General features: G+C 44.8%; 1 protein-coding gene across 12 annotated transcripts in view; it reads right to left on the reverse strand.

The window, feature by feature from the left end:
• Positions 1 to 25,007, reverse strand: part of SRPK2 (SRSF protein kinase 2) — a 276,798-nt gene that overhangs the window by 29,300 nt on the left and 222,491 nt on the right. For all 12 annotated transcript variants that reach the window (XM_059725855.1, XM_059725851.1, XM_059725853.1 and 9 more), the window contains 3 exons: positions 21,462 to 21,487; positions 16,529 to 16,775; positions 6,671 to 7,159 (listed from right to left, as the gene is read on the reverse strand). In XM_059725855.1, coding sequence (XP_059581838.1) covers positions 6,671 to 7,159; positions 16,529 to 16,775; positions 21,462 to 21,487 — 762 coding nt within the window. The remainder of the gene's footprint in view (positions 1 to 6,670; positions 7,160 to 16,528; positions 16,776 to 21,461; positions 21,488 to 25,007) is intronic.

Consider the following 25,007-nt stretch of genomic DNA (forward strand, 5'->3'; position numbering starts at 1 on the left):
GAGCAGGAGGCTCTGGTCCTGGGCATAACCTAAAACTGCATCCTGTCAGGAGTGGGTGGTCTGGTGGGGCTCCCAGTGGTGCAGGAGCTGCCAGGAAATGCCAGGCCAGTTACCACACCAATAAAAGGTGGGTAGGGGCTCCTTAACCCCAGCCCTCACCTTCAGGTGGGTCATATGTTCCATCTAATCCAGGGAAGGCCCGGTAAGCTTCTTGAAGTGCCTGAGCCTGCTTGGGTGAGTGACCCCGTGGGGCCAGGCACACCTTGTGAAGCACCCGAGCCAGGAATGGGGGACCCCGATCTCTGAGTGCAGGCAGGAGGCTAAGACCTAACCCGAGGGACCCAACTGGTCAACACTGGGGCCAGGACCCAGACAGGGGTCAAAAGGGCCAGGGGCCCACTGCGAGGGACACCCACATATTGCAGAGAAGCTCAGGGTCCCGACTGGCCTGAAACGGGTCCAGGGCTTAAAGGAAAGCCGAAGGTCCCAGGGAAGGGGCCACAGCTAATGGGGGGAGGGGGCGGTTGAGTTGGCTGCCTGAGATGCCATCTGCAAGGCTTTGGCTGTGATGTAGGGGTGGAACAGAGCTGTGGATAGCCCCCCAATATCAGGGTGTATAATGGGCAGCCTCCTGCCTAATTATTACATCGATATTTTTACATCAAGGCATGGCAGGTGAGAGAGGCGGGTAGCTAACTCATAGACAGGAGGCAGGCTGGTGCTTGCACTGGGCATGAAAGCTTGCCTCATCACAGACAGGTAAAGGAGGAGAGCGAGAAACGCTACAAATTCCAGGCGGTAATGTTTCTTCTTGTGTAGATTTATTAAAGTCAGCCAGCACTTTCCCAGTGGCTTCACCATTGTTTTGTTATACATTAACATCACTTGGTGACATTTTTCCATTCTGACGCTGCTACTCAATAGAGTCACAGGAAGGACATTGCAAGTGGCTCCACAATCCACCTGGAATCTTATAGGTCTATGCTCTAGCATCGTTGTTGCAGATATGGCTGAGTTTTTCCCTGCTTTTTTCTGAAATGTGTGGATCCTGTGAGTCTGTGAATCTGTCAAATTTACATTGAAAGCTTCCTTCTCATCTGTAGTCTCCTGATGCCTTTACTGTGTGGACTGTTTTTTTTTTCTATTTGGGTGGCTATGACACTGACCCCTGAAATTATTCTTTTTTCCACATTTTTTGCACTCTCTTTCCATAGGTTGGGCATTTGTCTTTCTGCCTTTCATGTAATTTCCCACAGTGTATGCACTGAATCATATTTTTGGCATTTGCAGTTGGCCTGTCAGGTTCCTGCTTTCCAGAGTCTTTTAGGTTGAGCCTGTGAACCTGCTCTGTACATATGGCTCTTGATATCATTTTGATCCTTTGTTTAGACAAATCTGCTGTCCTTGCAATTTGGTGACACTTTTTTCCAGGGTTAGATCTACCCCTCTTAGTAGTCTCTCCCTCAGGGCAGAGTCCCCTGCGCCACACACAATCCTATCCCTGATTAGGGAGTCTTTTATGTTTCCAAAGTTACATGAGGATGCCAGAGTTTTCAGTGCTGTGATATAGGCCTCTATTCCTTCCTCTTCCTCTTGGTTTTGGGTGAAAAACTGATATCTCTCTACAGTCTCATTTTTCCTCAGGTCACAGTATGCATCAAACGCTTCTGTTAACTGTTTTAGTGTGTCAGAGTTCCCTGGCATCAGTGTTGCACTTACTTCATGGCCTTTTTCCCCCACTAGATAGTAAAACAGCTTTACCTTCATTTTCTCTTCTTTATCAGTCATGGTTAACTCTCTTGCTTCCATTCTTCTTCCATTCTTGCTTCCATTGTGCCCATGCCTGTGCCAGCCTCTTTGTGTTGCAATCCAGTCCCAGGGGCTTCAGTCCCTCCATGCTCCTCGCAATCTGTTTGAGTCACTACTGGGGCCCAGGTCTCTCTCTTCTCTTGGGCTTCCTCACAGACTTTCTGCTGCCACCATGTTTCATGTGACCCTGTCTGGGTAATCAAGGAACAGCTCCCTACTTAATATAAACAGTGTCTTTATTATAGCAGTTTCTTACAGAGCTGTTCTCCCCCAGCCTCTCTAACTCTCCTCCTCCACTTCTGTTCCTCCCCTCACTTCCTGTTCTTCCTTCAGACTCCTCCTTTCTGCTGCTGCTGGTTTTGCCTCTATGATCCAGACATATTGTTACATATACTAAGTAAGATTTAGTGAAGCACTCTATCAACTGGCTTACTAAAATCTAAAGGTAGTTTACCTACAGTACAACAGTATCTTAGTACACTGAGGCAAGTATTTCTTTAGATGATATATTGATTAGATTAGTGTTTATATCTAGTAGCTACGTGTGAGATGACGCTTATGCAAACCTAATGCTCATCAGCAAGAATTTTCACAATTCCCTCTATGCACAATTCCCTCTATGCATTCCCTTATGCATGTTTCCTTTTAATATCTATTCTATTACTTCATCAGGATTTAAAAGACTTGTTGATGTATGATTTGGTAACTGCCACAGAGGAATTCCAATGGTGACATGCTGGTGCCACCGATTTCAGCAGCAAAACTCCTGTTGATTGCAGCAGGACCCAGATTGCACCTAAAGTCTTTTTCCTATGAATCTTCGACAGAAGAAATCTGAAGACTGTTGTCTGGGGTCTGCCAAAGTTGCCCATCACAGCACCTACTTTGCTTTCCATGTCCTTCGTTCTAATCCAAACTGTTTTTCTGCTAGTCTCTGAATTATGAAATGTCATAAATTGTGTTGACGTAGGATAAAAATCTGATAAAAATGTAGTCAGTAAAGAATTATAGCACAGGAATATTATTAACGATTGTCAATGTGGTATTATAGAAAACTGATCTCTTAAAACTCGAGTTCATTCTTTAATGAGGAGATTACGAATTTGGTTGATAAAGCTAGCTGCTGAAGTAATACATTCTATAAGACATTTCACTTAGTATTAGATTATATTATGACTAAAAATTGCACTAAACAATTTAAATAAAGTACATCTTAAATGGATTATGAGCCAGCTGACAGATCTCAAAAAGCAGCTGGCAGGGGGAATTATTAAGAAAGGAGATGTTCCTAAAGGGACTCTAAATGAATCAATGAGCTGAAAGAAAACAAAGTCACTGCTGATAAAATGTACAAGTTTGTTTTTTTTTTAACTACATAAGGACAGTTCAGTCTTAAAGAAAGATCCAAGTCATCTGGTAAGGTGGACGCATTCAGCCTGGGACTGGGATATGTTTTTGCAAACCCAAACATTTTGAAAAAAAACAAAAATTATACAGCAAGAGGAGGCAACCCATGCTGGCAGAAGTGGGTGGGTACTATATCCTTGAAAGCAGAGGAGCCAAAAATGACCCAGTGAAAATGCAACTGAACATGAGCTCCGGTGTGATGCTTTGGTTATGCAATCCTTGGATGTATATAAGTTAATAGGGATAGGGAGGGAATCTTAGTTCTTTATACAACATTGATGAGACCAGATCATTGCATACTGTTTTAACTTAGTATTACCTAACATTATGACTAGATATGCGATTAACCATTGTGGCTAACCATTTTAGAGGCTGAAAATTGAAGACAATGCAGAAAAATGGAAACAAAATATTTGAGAGCAGGAAAAAACACCCTCCATTAACAGATAAAGAGTGATTAGCTTAGCTTATCAGAAGAAGGTTGAAAAACAGACTTGATGCTCTTACAGGGTAAAAATACCTAGTTGTAAAAGGCTCTTTAATGTACTTGAGCAAGACATAACAGGTACTAACTAAAGGCTGAAAGTTGAAGCCAGACAAATGTCATTTAAGCATAGCACTTTAAGTCAGGGTGATCAAACACTGAAGCAATGACCAAATGAAGTGATGAATCTTCCATCTCTTGATGTATTCAATTCAAAGCTGGATCACATGCTTTTGCCTCGCACGTTTATTAGCGAATAAGCTTGCGTTTATAACAGCAAAGAGATTAAATTCAGTGGAATAAAGGAGATCAGACTAGATGACCTTATGGTCCCTTCTGTCCTTAAACTTAACAAATTTATGAATAATGGTTACTTATATCTTCCCTAGTTCTCCTATGTAAACTGGCCCACTCAGTAGTAACGTTTCTGCCACAAAAATTTGTCATGTAAATTTCAGTCATGCCAGCTGGGTCATACTTTTCACAGAGTGTCACTTTTAATTTATTTTACTTATTTCTAATGTTCCTTTAATTTATCAAACTTCATACTGCTTAGAATGCCTTTTTGTTGCTCTTCTCTTTAGTGCTATAACTGAAAGTACATGCTGGAGTTTCTGAGTTTAGCAAAACCCTATTGTCTTTCATTCCAAACCATAGTTTAATAACCATTCAGTCTTGAAACCCAGAAAAATAACACCCCTTTAGTTTCAGTGAAGACCATGCAAGTTAAATTGCTTTGCCTCAATTAGAGGCATCACAGAGCACTCTCAAACCTAAACTCCACCCCTCTCCTCCCCTGCCCTTCATGAATTAATCTCTCTCTATTATTCATCATCCTTACCACCCAAAGAAAAACTGACAGGAAACCCTATCAGTCCATACTACTGTTTTTGCTTCCCTGCTCCCTGACATGTGACAGGAACAGAACAAACCTTCTTTTTCTTGTGTCTGTTCCCATATACACAAGTGGAAATTCACTAATCTGCTTCAGGACCAGATAGATAACTCAGAGCTGGAAAAAAGATCCTTAGATCATCCTGTCTATCTCTATACAAGAGATTTGTCCGATTTGTACTTCTTTTGTCCTAGCACTGCAGAAGCAGAATATCATCCCACTCTCACAATCTGGATCAGGTGATCCACAGCTCTATTTTAAAACCCAGATCTGTAATATTTAAGTATTAATTCCCATTAACGATTTCATTGTGAAATTATCAGTCAAAAATCATTTGCCAGCTCCTCTTAATATATGTTTCAATTTCATAAATCAATTGGTGATCCTTACTTCTCAGTCTCTTTATCTTCTAAACTGAAGTACAGAATATTCTTAGGAACTCACTTATATGCAATTCACCATTCTATGAATGCTGTGCCTAGCTCTGCTCCACACCCTCATTTGTAATCATTCATAAGCCTCCAGCTGTTCTCCCAGCTCCCATACACAGTTTCTAAACAAAGCCTGCTAAACAGTCACTAACTACCTCTAAAAACAATTCACCAAACCAGCATTTTTTGTCTCTGCCATTCAGCACTGAAAACACAGACTTCATGCTTGTTATTTCAAGCCTCCGAGGAGCACAGCTGAGTTCTCCTACTCCCTGCTAACTTTCTGATTTTCTTTGGATTGTTTTTACTTTGTATTCTTATTAGTCACTCACACACGTAGCTCCTGCCTCCAACTCAGATCCAATTCACTCAGCTGACCTCTCAGGATGTTCTTTAGTATTTTCTCTCCCCCGCTCTCCTAATTTAGTTTTCTGCTTCAGGATCACACCCTCCTATAGCTACTTCTCTGTGTTGCTTTACTGGTTGCTTCTTTGGTTTGGCTCCACTCTTTGTACCCACTGGCTCACAGAAAAAGCACTCCATCCAAGAACAACCATAATGCAACCCTCCAATGCTATTATGTTTTTTGGATCAGCACTTTTATCCTCTTCAGTGGCAGCAAAACATTGTGGGGTCAATTCTGCTCCCTGCTCTAATCCTTATGTATGTTCTGAGAGCTGTAAAGGCACTGCAGATGTCCAGGGAAAAGTGACACACCTCCCCTAACCTCTTGCAGGAGATGAATAAGGCTCATATAGAAAACCTGTTGTAGCCCCAAGCATAGGGGGAGGAGCAGAGGCAAGTGAAGGAATAGCATAGCAAGGGAGATTCTAGAATTAAAGCAAAAAGAACAACCATAGTTCTTCCCCTGCTTGCAATGTAGTGCAGCATGGTTTGGCAGGACAATCTGTGTAATTAAATGGAGGAAAAATATTTTTCTTTTTTTTAAATGGAAGCTGCATTCTGGATCAATGACCAGCTGCATCCCATCGCTGAGGGGGTCCACAAACTCCCTTCTGCTCTTGTGGAAAGCACAAACCAACTTAATATCCAGAAGGCTGATGAATACAAAGTGCTGGACACTGGTTTGGTCTCTTTAAAAATAAACTTGCAGCACTAAGTTTACACACAGTACTGACTCTACTAATACACATGCTAAAAAGGTACAGATTGCTAAACATACACATACCTATGCTTATGTTCTGCTGAATGAACATGGCACTGTAATACACATCTACTAAGACACTTACATGGTTCCCCAACATTATGTATCTGAGCATAGAAATGATTTAAATTATTCTTAAAGATATGTTATATGCAAAAGAGTTAAAGAAAGATGCTTATTTTGGCTTCTGCTTTTGCTGGAATTTATAATTAAAACTAAACTAACAACTCTAGGCACCCACAGTGATGAAATACGAAATTTAAGTAATCACAATTAAGATGTCACACTCACATAACACACAATGCAGTAAGCAAAAAGTCTAGTTTCAAACCATCTCACTGGCACAAAATGAAAAGTAAATTCTGAGTTTACATCTCAGAGAACAGCAGTAAGACATGCACATAAGGTTTAACCCCATTATTTCTTCCATGTATCATTCCAAACACACAAAATATTTATATAATAAGGCACGAACTTACTTTTTGGCAAATCCCCAGTACTAGATGCTGAAACTGTTCTGCTCCTATCATGAGATGGGCTGCTTTCCTCTCTTTCAGTTATTGTTGATCCCTCAGAAAGGGCTGAACCACAAGCTACAGATTCTAATGCTCCAGAGAACATTGAAGCTGAAAATTCAGAGAACTGTGACTCAGGAATTTTATGACGTCCATTTGGCAATTCACCATTAAACTGTTCATAGGAGCTACTATAGGAATAATCACTTTTTGCATTTGGCTCATCAAGGTTATACTCCTCAGGGTTTGGGCAGTCTTCGTCTTCCTCATCTTCATCTTCAATCTGTTGTTCCAATAAGAATGGGCCATTTATAATATGACCATTTGTTTTGGGGGATTCTATCCACTTAGAGTCTGTAGGGTCAGTGTTGACAAGTTCCTGTTCCACATCATCATCTTTTTCAGTATTTTCTTTCTCTGTGTCTTCTTTTTCTTCCTGATCTTCTGCTTCTCCTTAATATAATGAACATATTAGAACAAATGTCAATTTATCTTTCTAAAAATACGACATCTCATGATGTTTAACTCTTAAGTACTGGACTTCTGAAATAACATGCAAAGAAACACTGTATTTTACTTGAATACACAAATAAATTAATCTTTACCTAATGTTTTCAATGTATTACATATCTCATATTTTTATTTGGAAATCCTTGTTTTAGAACTCTGGTTCTTGCCCATTTAATCTTCTTTTAAAGTTATTTCTCAGCAGAGTTAAGAAATTATTATCATCTATGATTTGCATTTTTGTAGTGCCCAAAGGCTCAATTGTTTTAAAAGAGCGGGTTTCACCCCTAAAGAGTTCAAAGTATACAACTCTGACCCTGCAAGCTGTTTTGTCTGCATGGGCAACAGGAGTCCCACTGTATTTTAAAGAGTGGGATGGATGTACAGGTGCATGCAGTACCACTTGCAGGGGCACAGCCAAATTCTGAAACAACAATCAAGCATAACAATCAACAAGAAAGAAAGGGGGAAGAAGGATGTAATAAGAAAGCCAGATAACCAGAGACCCAGGTTCCAGACCCCTCCTTTCCTGAGGGTGTTTGAAACTGTCTCGCATACCAGGTCTCTCTCCAACACTCCTTATAGTCAGAGCCACTGCTCCTTGCATTTAATAGCCATTGGATAAAACAGAGATGGGGCAGTATCAGCAGGGATCCAGGCTAGAACGTAGGACCTCCTCTCTTCCAGTAAGCAGCCACGTCACTGAGCCACACACTGTCTGATATATACTTTTCCCCCTCTTTGCAGTCTAGAGGCACTTGTACATATGATGTCAGGTGCTTGCAGACATGACAAAAATTGCCCTTTTGTGTGGCTTAATCGTGTCCCACTTTACACATAAGCAAGTTTTTGGTGATTTAAATTAGTTGCATCATCAACTAACCCCCATCCGGATGTAGTTTAGTTTGCGATGATGCAAGTTGGAATGGTGCAGCCATTAATCTGTCATGTGTACAAGGTAATTCACTAAATGACACGTGGTGAGGCCCTTTGTCCATCAGGTGTTGCAACAATTTTTGTGTAGTGAGCCCCCTTGTCCACCAAGTGTCACTACAATTTGCAGATATTTGTGTGTAATGAATGTTTTAGGACACCCGGGGGAGACTTGAATGCCACTGATAGGCCCACATGAGCAGTAAGCGTGCCTGCTTTAATAATAGCAAAAGAGCTCTGCCAGCATTCATTCCCTCACTGGCTATCTCTAAACTGCTCAGCAATTCAAACCATGTCCTGCTGGCAGCCATGGCATTCACAGGGCTAAAGCAGGGCTAAAACACATCCAGAACAAGCATGCCCATAAGATAAAAAAGTTGCCACTGGTGCAGACGCCCACTGCCCCGCGCTTTGACCCTGCCTGGTGTCATCATGTCAGGTGAACGCCCCTGACTGGCGCCAAAAATTGCAACAGTCACAGAGCCTAGGTCTTGCATACACAGCAAAAATCCCCAGACTTTGCCTGGCAACAACTATGAGGAACCCCTGCACCTCTAAAACATCCTTTTCAGCTGGCTCCAGCATAATAGTCCCCCTAATGCCATTAATTCACTTGCTGGTTTTACATAAACAAGTAGAGTTCTGTGAATTTGATCATGAGTGTTAAGCACGCCTGCTTTATGAATAGCAGGTGAGTTGTGTCAGCACTCATTCCCTCACTATGTCTAAACTGCTCAGCAGTTCAGACCATATCCCACTGGGAGAGGTGTCTTGACACATGCGTCACTGGGTAGCCTGCTACTATGCCATGGCATAAACAGCAGGCCTAAAACATGTCCAGAACAAGCATGCCCATAAGATACAAAAAGTTGCCCCCCTCCCTGCCTTGACCCTGCCTGGATCCAGCATGTGCCAGGTGAACACCACTGACTGGCGCCAAAAGTTGCAACAGTAGCAGAACATGTCTGCTGTCTAAACTTTGCCCAGACACAACAGGGTGGGAGGGGGGTAAACTTCCCTTGGCCCTGTCACCTCAAGATTTATAAACTGAGTGCACAGCTCCCCAGGGTCCCCTTATTGATCCAAAATGTCTGACGTTCAGGAGAGAATGGAGCAGACCAGGGTCCAATTGGACTTTCACCAAAACAAATAGCCTGGTGCAGGTGCTGGGGGACCCTGAGGTTGTACGCCAGTTTGTCTGCAGCCTGCGGGCCAACTGGCACATCTACCTTGATGTTGCTTGGAGAAGGGGCAAGTGGGGGCACAACAGGACAGCAGTCCATGCCATGTCAAGGCAAAGATGCTGCAGGCTGCTTTCCACAGGGGTGTCACCGAAGCACAGCGGAAGGGTACCGCACTGCGCGACATGGCCCATTACAGATACCTCCAGCCACTAATGGAGGTACTGGAGTGCTATGAATGCACAGGGACAGAGGCCTCTGGGGTGTCCTTGCCTAAAGAGACATTGCCAACCACCGCCACAACTTGTGGGGGCTCCACTGGAGAAAACAGCAGCACGGTCCCAGTCACGTCACCTGCCACTTCCTCCAAGGAGGATAGACCACAGAGCTTGACCTCCACACTCAGTATGTGAAACCCTTTAAGTCACTTGTCACCGGAAGTGACAGCTGTGATTAGGCTGGGCAGTGAAATGAAAGAGGGGGAGGGGGACAGCGTAGACAGTGCTTTCAAGACCCTGGTAGTGGGCAGTGGTGCAGGGAGGTACATCGGTGGGCAAAGCAGGTAGACGCTTGTTTTTAGCCACTCAGGGCCTGCTACAACCTGTGGCCAGGCACCCCCTTCTTGGTCATTTTGGGCTGACTCCTTATCCACTATCAAGATTTGATAAGTGTCTTTTTAGAGTGCCAAGCAGCCTTAATTCACTCTTTTCCCTGCATTTCTTGATTTTCAACTCCACTTGCAATGCTGCAGCCAGGGACATGCAGGCTGCCAAAGCAGGCTGCCACCCATGCACACACAGACAGGATCATGAACGTCCTCAGGGACTGTGAGTATTGGTTGCGTGAGATGGTGAGACAGATCTGTCTGGCTATGAGCAGATTCATGGCCGTCCATTATGACAGGAATCGCACTGAGTCCAGGAGGCATTCCCAAACCAAGAAGGATCAGCCAATAATGACTGGGCTCCTTGCAATGATTCTATGCCTGCCAGTCATTGACTCTGTCAGCCCCACTCCTGCCCGGGAGTGGGACAGGCCAGTACAGATCCATGCTCTTCCATCCAACAGTTCACAATCAGGCTTGGAAAATCTACCTTAGAGCCAAGGTCTTTTAGTCAGAAATGATTATTGCTTAGATTGATTTTTTTTCATGACTCATGCATCATTAAAGTAGTAAACAGGAATTCCTCTGTTGTAGTAATTATGCAGCATTATCTTATAAAAGCTGCTCTCTGGTTTGTTTAATTATGGTTAATATATGGTTGTAAATTAAGGGCTACTTTGCTTTGTTCGATTCTTCACTTCATGTTCCCTTTAAGAGGGGAAATATAGAAGGATGGGGGAGGGGATTTGCTGGCTTACAGTGGCAATTAGCACTTACTCAAGCCTGGTTTTGAATTTGCTTTGTTCTCTATCACTACCAGTCATTTGGTTGAACTCCTGAAAAGCTGCGTGTGTTCAGAGAAAATATTATGTGCGTTGTGCAGCACCCACCCAATTACTGCTCCCCGCATTAACAAAATTTTGGGCCAGCCCACCACCACCAGGCCTTGTTTTGGCCACTGTCTTTCTCTGGGCATAATAATAAAAGCCCAGGCCTTGAAAGCCCCTTTCCCCCCAAGCTCCTCCCTTGGATGGGGTAGCTGGGGAGTGCTGAGAGTGCAGGCACTGAGAGGAAATGTTATGGGTGCAGTGGAGCACCCTTGATTACTGCTTACTGCCATACTTCAACAGCACCCACATTCTGGGAAAACACCTCCCTTCCCCCCCCCACCTCAGTCCAGAAGTGGGCATGTCCTCTTTCGTTAGTGCAATACGTCTGAAACACCTGGTTTTCTTTTGTTTGGCTTACCTCCCCTCCCCCCCACCAACTCACACCTCTACAACCCTTCCTATGACAGAAGACAGACATGGATCAAATTCATTTTAATTTCACCAAAGCATTTATTTTATTGTCAGTAACTGAAGCAGAACCAAAAAAAAGCAGAAACACACAATGCTCACTCCCCAATTTTCTACAGAAGCAACAGCATTAACAACCAAAAACCCATCACTCATTATAGGCTTTTCTCCCCCCCTTGTGCCCCTGTCTCACCCTCCCCTTTGTCCCCAAAGCATAGTGGTGCTCTCCTTGTCTTCTTAGAGTAGAGGTGCCCCTTGCTCACAGGCACAGTGGCTGTCACTGAGGTTGTTCCTATGGGAAGCTGATCATGGATAGGGGTCTCTATGAGGTTCAGCTCATGGGTAGGGGCATGTACAGTGGATGTCACATGGGTGGTCCTGGTGGAGGGCAGCTCACAAATGGGGGCCAGGATCATGTGTCTAAGGAGCTCCCTCTCTAAACATGCCTTCCATTTGCTGGGTCTCCACGATATCCTGATGGTACTGTCTGGCCAGGTCAAGGAATTCCCTTCTACTGGCCATGATCTCCTGGTGAGCTGCTGCCTCTTGCTCTTCAATCTTTCTATACACCTCCCCACCATTCATCCGCGGACCATACTTGCAATTCTGAGGCCACCTCTAAAGCCTCCTGCATGCTTTCTCTTTACTGTCGCTGCCTGCAGCAGTGTTCACGCAGTTGCTCAGCTCTGGTCTGTGCTGGTGTTCACACTTCAGGAACATGTCCTAAAATTCCAGCGGATGCAGTAGCTGGTAACAGGAATGGGAAAAATAAAAGGTGCTCATGGTCAAAGATCTAGTCGCCTCTCCCTGTAGCAAAAAGACTATTGGCGATCGCCAAGCAGCATCCCTGCCACTTGGTGAAGTAATGCAGCCACCCGCAAAGAATGATTATGAAGGAACCCAGATGTCTCCCTGTCCACTAAAGAGTTCATTATACATTTCAGCAGCACAAATTCCTGCCGCTAAATGAATTAACACCTCCCCCCAAGCAACTTTAAGAGAGGGCACAGCATGTACACCTCCATGTAAGTGAAACATTGTGCAACTGCAAGCAGTGGACATATTTGCCACTTACAAAATTAACACCCTCCCTCGTGCCTCACCACACTTGGCCTTGGCACAAAAGCGGAGCTAGATTCACACAAGCCCTAGTTATCCAACCCATCTAATGCCCCTTCCCTGTAACTTACAAGTCCCTGGGTGCAGATCCTCAGGCTTCTCTGGCACCAATCTTTGGGTCTCTGGAATTTCTGGTGTGTCCCACAAGTCCAGTGACAGTATCATCGTGGAATCTGATGCATCCTCCTCCTCTGGGTTATGTGAGTAAGACATCGGGGAGAGTGGGGTCATGGTCAAGACAACTTTGTCTCGGCTGTCCCCATTCTTCTGGTGCTGTGAACACTTGCCCCCCCCCGCCTCCGACTGGTTGCCTAAAGGCTGAGCAGTGCATATTGCACTGCCTGCTGCAGTGGCAGGACAGTCTGTGGACTCTTGTGGGCTAGGTGACTCTGTGGCCTCCTGCACCCTCATCATCCCGAAGGATAGGAGGCAAGCGTTGCTTATGTCCTTTGCGAAAATGCAGGACAGCTGCTCATAGAATGGGGCTATTGTGCATCCTGCCCCCAAACAAGACTTCTGGTCCTTGGCCCGATGGAAAGCACATTTCAGGGACTTCATCTTGCTGTGGCATTGTGCCCAGTTCTGGTTGTGGCCGTACACCTACATTTCCTAGGCAATGGTTGCATAGACTGGCTTATTTCATAGATTTTCCAGTGGTTCCAGAACCTTTTGTTCCCCCCAAATACCACTCACATCTGCCAGTTCTTCCTGGGACCAGTTGGGGCCACAGCTTAGGGGTGCAGCTGGCTGCTGCTCCAAGCCCGGCAGATATGGCTTGTTCTTTAGAGCCTCCATTGAGTACATTTTCGGGGCCAAAACGAGTCACTGAGAGAGGGGCCAATATGCCCTGACCAGAGTTGTGAGGTGCTTTCTGCCCCCAGCTGAGCAGAGTTATATAGACACATGTTTGGAACCTTGTCGTGCAGGTCTGAGTTTCCTCATATGCATAACTATGCAAGTGTGAACTGTCTCAGTACCAGCACTCTCAGAAATCTACTCATGTGACCTTTCCTAACAACACCTGTGATATCCATAGCTTGGCCCAAATTGTCCCCCAAATCGCCCACTGTCCAGAAGGATAGTTGTTAATGGCTCACTGCCACACGCACCAAAAATTCTTTGCCTGGCAGTTTGTGATGCAGTTTGAAGGGACTAAAGCTGTCCCTTCAAGCACCCCCCCCCCCCCAACAACACTGTCCTATAAATCATTCAACTGTGCTCCTGGGGGAGGGGGGGTGTTCTATTTGGTCAGGGGGGAATTCAGGGTTTGTCCATTCAGTCTTCTGCTCAGCACCTGCCTTTTTTCTGCTTAGCACTTGATGGATTTCAGGGGTAATCAGCAAAAAACCTAAAACCCCAAGTTTTTAGAAAAGGGTTGCTTACAAGAACCTTACAAGAAGGGGCATGTAGGAATTGAAATGTAAAGAGCAGGGCTGTTAATGATAATGTTCCTATTCAACAACCCCTAATTCAGGGTTCAGCCATTTCAGTGTTCTGCTCAGCACCTGCTTTTTTTCTGCTGAGTCATGTCATTGAAAACCAGGTGTGGGGAGATTTGAGACATTTGTGACTGCAATATTACCTGGTGGTTCTGGTACCTGAATGCCTGGCATAGTTCTTGATGTGCTAATGGGACCTATCCAAAAAGAGCGTGGTGACCTCACATCCACGTTTATTCCTTGGCTTCCGCCAGGTCAGGGGTGTTTTCTGGGGTGATATTTTGTGATGGGTCTATTCATTGTTCCACTGACCGCTATTCTTTAGATGGACCACGGGTGTCTGGGGTCATTGGACACCCCAAGTTTTTAGAGGAGGGGTGGTTACAAGAACCTAAGGTGCGTAGGAATTCAACAGCCCTACTTATTCAGCCCCCTTAGGGCAAGCAGGTGGTGCTCTGAGCAAAACAGTAACTGTTGTGTTCTGCATAACAACATGGCTTCGATGAATCCTGACAGAATCTGCAAAGAGAACCAGGTGCTGTTGGACACCTTGGAGGTGTCCAACCAGAGAATGGAGGCACTTGATAATGCAGAGATACTGCTACTGAACACAATCATGCTATGATGGACCTTCCTCAAGGGCGCCAGTGCAGGGTAGCAGCTTCTCAGGCCTTGCTATACCGGTCAATGGGCTGTGAGCTGGAGTCAGAGAACCGAGAAGAAACTGATCTCAAGGCTGACAAGGTTCTGTGGATCAACCTACAGAGCAACAATCACAAGGCGCCCTTGGCTGTCTGAAAGCACAATGGAGTTCACCGAACTATAGGCTTGAGGTGGAACTTAGTGGGGAGCTTGAATAGTTAGTATGTGGCTTTGAATTTGGCGGGCAAAGCATGGAGGACAGCCTGAGGAAACTGGGACTTGGTGGGCTATGGGAACAGAGACATGACGAGTAGTGTCTGGGGATGGAAGGGAAACACTAAACTAAACAATGATCCCCAATGGTGCAGGGATATGAATGCAAGAATGTGGGTGTAGAAGGGGGGGGGGGGGGGATTCAGGTGTCTTCTGGGATTGGGACCCCCTGTGAGATAATGCAGAGTGCATTTTGGAGTTCCAATTAGTGCACCACAGCACTCCAATATCCATGCAAAGATATATATAAGAAATTTATGGGGTACAGATTTATGTGCATATTATACGCACTTAGAGAATTTCAAGCACCCTGATCCTAGGGGTGGTTGGTTGTCTGAGTGAAATAAAACAAACAAGCAGATTTACACATGAAATAAAGTTTACTTAACAACACAGAAATAGGAAAATAAAATATAAGATAAGAGTAAAAATAAAGATAGGAATGAAAAGTATAAGAATAAAATAAGAATAAAAAAATTAAAAATATTGGTGTAAAAAATTCAAAACAAATTTTAAAATGTGTAAAAATATGGGTTAAGAAATAATGAAATTGCTTAAATTGATTAAGTGACACTTAAATGAATGAATTGCACCACTCGGTCATCTGTACATTGCAGCAAGCTGAGAGATATGCATCACTGGTCTAATAGCAGTGTTTAGCAGTGTGCGGGGCCTCCTGCTGCAATTTAGTACAAAGAGATTAGAGGGGTGGATTATGTGGCGCCCCCTGCAGTAATTTACTGTGAATAATGAACTAAGCATTTCATGGAATTTAAAACCGATGAGTGACGGTAAAATGAAATGCACCATTCCAATTAAGGGGCAAAGAAACACCAGGGAGGGGTGTGGATAATGCATAACCTGCGGTTAGGTTGTTAGAGCACTGTGCTAGAAGTCAGAGCCATGCAGGCTCAAAGTCCATCTAGGTGAAGGTAGCCTAAAACCAAAGGGCATCTTTATACGTGCTCTGCGGGTGGGGGTGCTTTAATTAGAACTGCTCTCAGGAGCCACTCTAATTAAAGTGCCTGCAGTGTCTCATGTATTCAATGTCCCCGCACTCTGAAATGATGGTGGGGGCACTTTAACTAAAGCTCATTCCATGAGTTTTAGTTAAAGTGTTCCCACTGCCATTTTGAAGCACAGGGATGCTGAATACACAAGACGCTGGGCTGCTGGAGCGTGCTAGTTAGCACGCTCCAGCAGACTATTAATCAAGTCTGCTACAATGTGCTGTAATTTCAGCACATCAGGGCAGGCACCCCACAAGTCTACAGGCACCCCAAGTCTCTAACTACCTGGGTGAACACTTTTAACTACTCAGCTACTAGGGCTGAAACATAGGAGGCCCATATCCCCCATTTCTTCCAGAACTTGTGCTCATGTACTCATGTACCTGAGTTATGTGTGTACACAAAGCCACAGATGTGTGCGTGTGTCAGTGTGTGCGTGCGCGCGCGCATGTGTGTGTGTGTGCGTGCGTTTGTATCTAGTATGTATCCTACTTAGTCTATGTATGGAGGTTTACACTTCCAAAGCATAAAGCAAAGGCCAAAATCAGCCAGCTGCCGTATAGCTAGCTAGTAAACTGTCATTTGGACGTGCAAAAGGAAACAGAATTCTGCCCCAAACCTTCATTCCTCCATTTTTCTCCCATGAAAGTGCAATGTTATCTACAGTGTAACAATTGAGTAGACATGTTAAAGCCTATTAGTTTAGGAAATGTTGTGTATTTAATTAAGAATTAAATATACCAGGCAGAGAGAACAATTAAACTTCACTTCAGATTATGAAACTGTTCCAGTTTCAATAAAGTAGATATTACTAACCATCATCATTCCCAGGCTCTTCATCTGCTACCTCCTCTAAATCAGCTGTTTTTAGTTTGACCTCTGGGTGGTATTCATCTTCTTGCTCATTTGATGTTAATGCTGAGGTTACATTTTCTTCTATTTTTTTCCTTTCAGCTTCTCGCTCTAGTTCTTCTATTTCCTGCAGGCGCTTCTCTAGCAGCTCAGCTTGCCTCTTCTGTTTTTTCTTCAGTTTTTTCTTTTTGTTTTTCGATATTTTACCAACCTGCAATATTTAACAAACATTATTAAAAACTCAACCAGTTTTACTTTCAAGTGTCTCATATTAAAATTCAGGTATTGTGCAATAACTATGGCAAATTCTGGAGGTAACATACCATATTTAAGATCTGTGTGCCCCCTTTTCTTTTCAATATAAAAAGCACTTTGTGTTACACAAAGGAAAAATGCTATATAACCTCATGCAAGGAGTGCTTTTCTAAATGAATAAAAAGGGAGAGTATATATAAGATGATGTGGTACAGTTCCCATGATTCATATAACCTTGCTAACGGCAACATCTTTAAACTTTAACCAACTATTGATTATGCTTTTGCACATGGAAGGTACTTGGCTAGTATAATAATCTACGTGTCAGTTATTCCTCCTTTGCTAGTCCAGCTTAATAAAACAGAGTTGATAACGATCAACAAAAGTAAGCTGAAAGCAATGTCAAGAAACCCAAATGGTTGACAAATGGTGAAAAAAATATTTTGAAATCAACCCTCAGTGGTTTAACTACACCTCTGTGAAATTGAGAAAAGTTTCTTATATATTACTTGCCACAATCTAGTAGACAGCAGGAGGTGGTGATGATAAACCCCATTTTTATACCTCATAAGTAATAAAAAATGCAGAAACAATAATAACAAACAGAGAAAAAATTAAAACAGAGCTAACAGGACGAGGTAGTTTCACTATAGTGGATTTTTTTTTTTTCATTTTGACTTCAAGTTTACGCTACTGAGTCTCCCATAAGGCATATGCAAAGCCCTTGCTACACTTTACATATATTATGCAATTAGCTGGTTAACTGAACAATAAATTTAAACCAGCCACACATGCAAAGTATTTATCACACAATAAAAATGACTACCCAGATATAGAGGCAACCATCTATAAAGTTAGTGCTTGAAAATGTGCAACAACTCTATACCTAGCTTCTATCCAGCTTTAATTTAAACACATAGCAGAGCCCTAAGTTTTCCTCTTCTGATCATTCAAAAATACACTATTAAATGCAGAAACAAAGAAAAAAAAATCTGCTCTCTAGGGATCTCATAGAATATTCATAATTTCTAAAAGAAACTGCAAGCAGAGTCAGAAACCAGTAAATGGATGATGGGCCTATTAAAAAGGCATATACAAAGGAGATCAGAATTTAGATATGTTTCATTTTGTGATATCACTAAGCAGTGGTGATTGTTTGGCAGATGCTTTTAAAGTAAATTAACGGCTTTTGAAAAAAAAGATACTTCTGTTTAATGTGCAAAGCCCTTACACTAAAGGAACCAAATGAAGTCCATGTCCCATATTTACTCAAATATAAGACTAGGTTTTCCCTCCAATCAGCAAGGGGGAAAAAAACCCCTTTGTCTTATATTCGCGTACAAGAAGTCTTCATTAAATACAGTCTATCATTAAATTGCTGAGCATATGCTCAGTGATGGGAACCTACAATAAGGCTAGGTTACTACAGCCCATCGGAATTCTAATATTATAAAAGCCTTAATCTGTCTGTCTGTCCATAATGCTTTATTTGCACTCTGATTGGCTGACAGCCAATCAGAGTGCAAAGTGTTCAGACAGGTGGCAGTGTGCCGCCATGATGGCGGGGATACAGGGGACGGAGCAGGGGAGGGAGGGCAAGGCCAGCACAACTGGCCTCGCCCCCACTGCCCTGCTCCCTGCAGGTGGTGACAATGGAGCAGAGGGAGGGGGACAAGGCTACTGAAGCTGGCCTCGCCCCCCTCCTTGCTCCTGGGAGGTGATGGCAGCAGCAGCGCAGAGTGGGGAATGGGGTTTGGATGATATGGGGGGGGTGAGGCCACTGGAGCTAGCTTTGGCCCGCCCCTCTTCCCTTCTGTCATTGCCTGCAAGGCCAATGTGGTGGGGGGCGGGGGGAGGAGCAGGCATGCCATGGCAGCGGTGGAGGGTGGGGAGGAGCGGGCACAGGCCTGATGGGGGGAAGAAGGAGGAGGAGCAAGCCCAACTGGGGGGAGAAGCCAGGCCGCCGCAGCAGTGTGGGGGGAGCAACGGGCCTGGCCTGACACGGCAATGGCTGGGAGAGGGGAGGAGCAAGCCTCCTCCCCACCTCTGGCCCAGGCCCACTCCTCACCCACCCCCCTGCCCCATGACGGCCCTGAGCCCACTCCTCCCATCCCCCTGTCACCACTAGGTCAGCCTGGGCCCACTGATCCCTCACCCTGCCACGCCGGCCCTGATTCTCTCTGGATGGGGGGGGAGGGGCATGGTGCTCCATTCCCACCTGCTCCCCCCTGTCATTCTTGATGGGCAACTGGCTAGTAAGATATAATGCCCATTACACCCAGTCCCCTTCAGCACTATTTTTCAGCACGTGGGTAAACACTACATCAAATACATTTTAGCTTCTTCATTCCCACATCTGATCAGCACCTTTCTTTCCCATTTCCAATTATGTCCATTCCTTCACCAGCCTTAAATATCTGGCAAACATCAACAAATGTCTAAGTAGATGAGACAGGGGTGTAGGTTGTAGCCATGTTGGTCTAAGGACATAGGCAGACAAGGATCTTTGGGTGAATCTGATATCTTTTATTAGACCAACTTAAATAGTTGGAAAACAATTTTTAAGCAAGCTATCGGGTTCAAAAGCCCTTTGTCAGGCTGAGGAAGTTTCAGCATTTGGTGCGTGCTCTTCCTGGATGGAATGAAAAGTAAAGAAGCCAGAGGCTGGGCTGGTATGCATACAAGATAAGCAGTCAATGAAGATACAGATTGAAGAGTCAATGGGTGAGAGACAGGCTGGGCTGAGGGAAGAGAAGGGGGATGAATAGTGGAGAAGTACCTGGGGAGTCAGATGTCAGGCAGGTTATAACGTGTCATAAACCATTCTCTCTCCAATCTCTCAGTCCTGATCCTCAAAGGAAACTTACAAAACACTTCCCAGAGACGAGCCTATGAACTCCACTTCATCAACCTCCTGGATACTAAAAATCATGGACTAAATATAGACATTGGATTTATGATGCATTATAACCAGCCTACCATCTGACTCCCCAGGTACTTCTCCACTATTCATCCCCTTTCTCTTCCCCCCTCCCACTCCCCCCACCCCCACAGCCTGTCTCTCACCCACTGATTCCTCAATCTACATCTTCATTAACTGCCTATCTTCTTTACTTTTCATTCCATCCAGGAAGAGCACACACCAACTGCTGAAACTTCCTCAGCCTGACAAAGAGTTTTTGAACCCAGAAGCTTGCTTAAAAATTGTTTTCCAACTTTTTAAGTTGGTCTAATAAAAGATATCAGATTCACCCAAAGAACCTTGTCTGCCTAAGTAGTTGAGAGGCTGTCATCCCTTTTCTCACCCCCTGCATATGATTGGGGTGGCGTTGCCCTCCACGAGGTGAAGCCAGACCAGGTGGCCCCATGCCTCATCAGCATCTAAATTTTTGGAAGATCCCAGAACTCATGTCCAGAAAACCCAGTTTCAGTTGTGAGTGGGGAGTTGATTAGCACATAGAGCCTTTGTGAGAGGTATCTGGAGTACACACTTGTACTGAGTAGTGCTGGGCTGTGAGGTCACCATGGTCTGAAATATTGTTGACTGCTGGGGCCCAGCCCAATGGCTATAAATCATGAGCCTTTTGGCTTTGAACTAATATCACACATAGGTTGGCATAAATATAGCATAAATAGGTATATGCTGCTCAAAAGTATGTTTATGGAGTACCTGTGCTGAAAATTGCAGCAGTTTGCATAAAAGGTAAAATACACCAATTCTGATTAACAAAGTCTATAGTACCCATAGTAATTTGTCTGTATGCAAATTACTACAGGTATGATTATTTCGAAGTCAGTATTTTTTGGTCTCCTATATTTCAATTTGCCCTTCACTTCCATGTGCTCAGGGAGGCAACAGAAACCAAGCAGAGTTTGACAGTAATGAGGAGAAGGGCTGCAGGGGGAAGAAATGGGGGGGAGGGGTGTCAGAGGGTAAGGGGGCTGTCTGAGTGCCTCAGCCCCTGTTTTCCCTGCTGTAGCAATGGGAGGGGAGCAAATTCAAGACAAAACTCAGGTAATTAGATTCTATACCAGGAAAACTGTTATAATTTTATAAATTTTCCATATATATAGTATCTAATTATTGGGAAATTGTTTTAAATTCTGGGTTATCTTGGAGTCAAGTAAATATGGTATATAATACAATACAAGGAATGGTATACTATACAAGAAATGCCACAAAGTGCATGCATACATTTTTAGCAAGAATAGGACCCAATTAATTATTCCATATAAAAGATGAAAAGTGGCAACGCAACGTCCTTCCATGAGTCCATTACCCCAGCTATGAGCTGCTCAAACATGTATACAATTTGCCATTGGGTAAACACTATTTAAAACTGTCAGTGCCTAAAGACCACATTTCATCCTATTTTAAATAAATACATCTTTACTACGAGAGAAAAAAACCTCTCAACTCTTAAAACAGAATTTCAGGATTAATTTTGCCATATTAAAATGTGAGAAAAACAAGTCATTTTTAATAAGTGAAGACTACAGGACTGCACAAAATGCTCATTTAAGGGCAAAATCTGTAGCCAAGAGAAGCTTCTACATGGATTGTAAAATGGTAGTGTTCTAACAGTTAATATCAACTACAGGATAACAAGAGGCTTAACATGAATTATATAACCATACTTACAGGCTTTTGTTGTGGGGCAGTACTCACTAAAAAAAAAGAAAAAAAAAGTCAAACTTAGAGAAGAATCCAAGTGCATTTTTACAAAAGCATTCTAAACCATAATAAGCTACTGCAACTCAATGACTTTTTAGGAGTATTTTGACTCCTTAAAAGTGTCTATAGACCTAAAACAATTAGCTGTCTTTGGGAAAAAAAGGATAAAAAAAGTATTCCACAGCAAATTATCTATCTTATAAGAAATAAGTAAAGAACACTTGCTTATATTCCTTTTTAAAAAGAAATTTGGAAAAAAAATCCCCTCTAAAAGGTGTATTACATACAAGGAAAAGAATAATAAACCCAACCTGTCATATTTGGAAGTGCATGGCTGACAGAAAATTAATTCCAATTGTGCTGCAGCTGGGTCAGGTCCAGACTCTTGGGTACGTACTGCCTTGCCTCCCTAATGCATCAGTTGCTATTGAGCATGGGAATTAGGGGTACAGCCTCTGAATCAGAAATTCCTAGACTCTAAATACTGGAGGCTGCAAGAGGAAGAGGCAATGGGGAAAAAACTCTGGTCATACCTCTCAACATCAACTCTGGTACTGTGACACAGGCCTATTTGATGGGCCATTGGCCATGGTCTTCCTCCCATCACAAAAAACTATGAACCTCCTTTGATAATAGAGGCCATTGGGGACACACCAACTCATTACTTGGGACAAATAAAAAGAAAACAAGGATGACAGTGAGGTCACAGGTTAATAACAAGGGATTTGGAAGGGGACAATGGCCACTGCCCCCTGAATGAGTCGAGGGAGCCTGTGGATGCCAACCAGTGTAACTTTGTTTAGAGACGTGAATGAAGGAATGACAGGAAGACAGTCCCACATTTGCTCAGTTTCCCCCAGCCAAAGCCACCTTCCTGGTCTTCTACATGGCCAGTTTGGCCAGAGTCAGGAGGCGGTTAATTAGGAGGGACTGGGGCTGGGTAGGGTCACAGACAGGGAATGAATGACAAAAAGGTGCAGGGAGAAGTGCAGCCAGAACCTCAGCAGGAGATACTGGAGGTAGCAACCTGGTGCACTCAAGATAGATGTGTGCCAGGGTTTCCCTCTTTTGGCAAAAGTACCAGATGTTAAGGGTGCCCACAAAGTGCACAGGATACACATTCGTGGCAACAGCTCCGTGGAGAAGCTGCCAGATGAGGTCCCTGGTGACTCATGGGATCAAGCTTGAATACGGACTTGTCCATCAGGGACCCTTGTCCCCCACCCTTCACCTAGGGTGTCCTGCCACTTGTCGGAGCAGGGATGGACCGTGTGGAGCACAAGCATGTAGAGCTGGAGGCAGTGGGTTGTTCAGAGGCAGGTCAACTTGGTATCCCCCAGTCTGCTAAGCTGCCAGGGCAGGGAGTGCTGTGAGCCCTGCCAAGGCAGCGGCCTCAGGACTAGCTCCAGTGAGTTAGGGTATACTGGGGAGTGGGGACTGCCCTTGTGCAGGACCTGGTCGATATACGCAAGGGCAGCCTTTACCTCCTGGAGTAAATAGCAGGGAGCACCTCCATTTGCCAGACCAGTGCAAAGGAATCCACTCCACCCCTGCCTGGTATAGTCCAAGTCTCCTGTACAAGTGATGTTGGCCAGGACCATCCTCTGGCACACTGAGGAAACCTCTGTTGCCAGCACCATCAGCTGAGGGATTTTCAGCAGGGACACATCGAGGAGGTCAGAGCCCTAGGCGACTGTGTCTGGGGACCTGGAGGCAGAGACCAGCTTCCAGGCCCTGAGGAGGTCCTGATAGAAATCCAGCAGCTCCTCCAGGTCTTGCTTGGGAAGACCTTGCAGACAGAAGAGCTGCCAGTTGTATCGGAACCCTCAGAGGTGGTGCAGGATCGTGTGCCTGATCAGGAACCACGTTGCCTGCCTACTGGCACTGTACATGTGCCACTGCAAGGCCTGAAGACGGAAGATGTGGACCTGGCTGCAGAGGCAGACCAGACCCTGTCTGCCCTCCCATAAAGGGAGGCTCAAGATACTTGCAGAGACCCAGAGCTGTCCCAGTGAGAAGAACTCCAGTGCCCATTTCTGGAGACTGGCTAGGAGCTCTGGGAGTATGGCCAGTGTGTTGAAGCAGTGCCAGAACATGGACAAAACCAGCTGGTTGAAGACTAGTGCCCTCCCACAAAGGGAGAGACACTGAAACAGGCTGACCCATACCCACAGCTGCTCAGACACCCTGACCTCTAGCTGATGCCAGGTCTCCAGCAGGGAGGGGTGACTGTGGGACAAGAAGACCCCCAGATAGAGCAGCATGCCCTCTTTCCATTGGATGTTCTGGAGTGTGGGTGGAAGTGAGCCCACCTGCCATCCATCACCCATCATCAGGCCACAGCTATTGACCAGTTGACTTGGGCAGAGGAGGCTGCTGAGTAAATGGACTAGTAGTTCTCCATCTCGCGCCACATTGTCTGGGTCCTGGATGGCAAGGAGCATATCACTAGCATATGCTGACAAGACCACCCTCCTGGCTGGCTCCTTGAGCACCAGTCCCGCCACCCACTCGCAAAAGAGGCACAGGAACAGCTCAAGGGTGATGGTGTAGAGCTAGCCTGACAGTAGATAACCTTGATGCTCTCCCTGCCTGAACTAGATGGACTCTGTCAACATCCAATTGAGCTTGACCATACACTCTGTGGACATGTACAGCACCTGGAAAAACTGCATGAAATAAGAACTGAAACTGAATGCCCTCATCATGCCGATGAGGTATCTGTGATCCACCAAATGCCTTCTCCTGGTTGAGGGACAGGAGGATGAATGACAGGCCATCCTTCCAAGTGAACATGAGGAGGTCCTGCGCCAGGTACAGATTGTTGAAGATGGAATGTCTTGGAACCCTGTGTGTCTGGTCAGGGTGAATCATCTGCCTACAAAGACCTCAGGTGCAGTAAGATGGCTTTCACTATGACCTTATAATCCATACAGAAAAGCAAAACTGGGCGCCAGTTCCTCAGATGGTAGGGGTTTCCCTTTTGGCAGCAGAGTTAGCCTTCCTGCATGGCAGGGGGAGTTCCCCATCCCCTCAGACTCAGCCCAGATGGTAGCAAGGTCCTGTCCAAGGACATCTCAGAAGATGCAGTAGAACTCCACGGTCAGCCTGTCAATGCCTGGCATTTTGTTAGTGGTCATCAGGTGGAGGGCATCCAAGAGCTCAGCCAAGGTGAGAGGATCCTCTAGCTGGTCCTTGTCGCCTATGCTGACCTATGGCAGCCCCTCCCACAAGACTTGGCAGGTGTCAGCATCAGTTGGATTAGGTGAGAATAGAGCTACGTAGAAAGCCCTCACCCCTTCATGCTGCTCACTGAGATGCATGAGGGGGTTGCCACCCTCCTCCAGGAGACAAGCAATATATTTCTTGGCATGCCTCCTCTTCCCCAGGACAGAGAAGAAGTGGGAGCCACAGCTCATCTCCCAGAGGAGCTGGACACCCGAGAGAACAAACACACTGCAGGTGCAGCAGTCATCAAGAGCTGAGTGCTCTGAGCTCTCCCCACCTCTCCCA

Source organism: Alligator mississippiensis, chromosome 4 (genome assembly GCF_030867095.1).
Source record: "Alligator mississippiensis isolate rAllMis1 chromosome 4, rAllMis1, whole genome shotgun sequence".
Lineage (NCBI taxonomy): Eukaryota > Metazoa > Chordata > Crocodylia > Alligatoridae > Alligator > Alligator mississippiensis.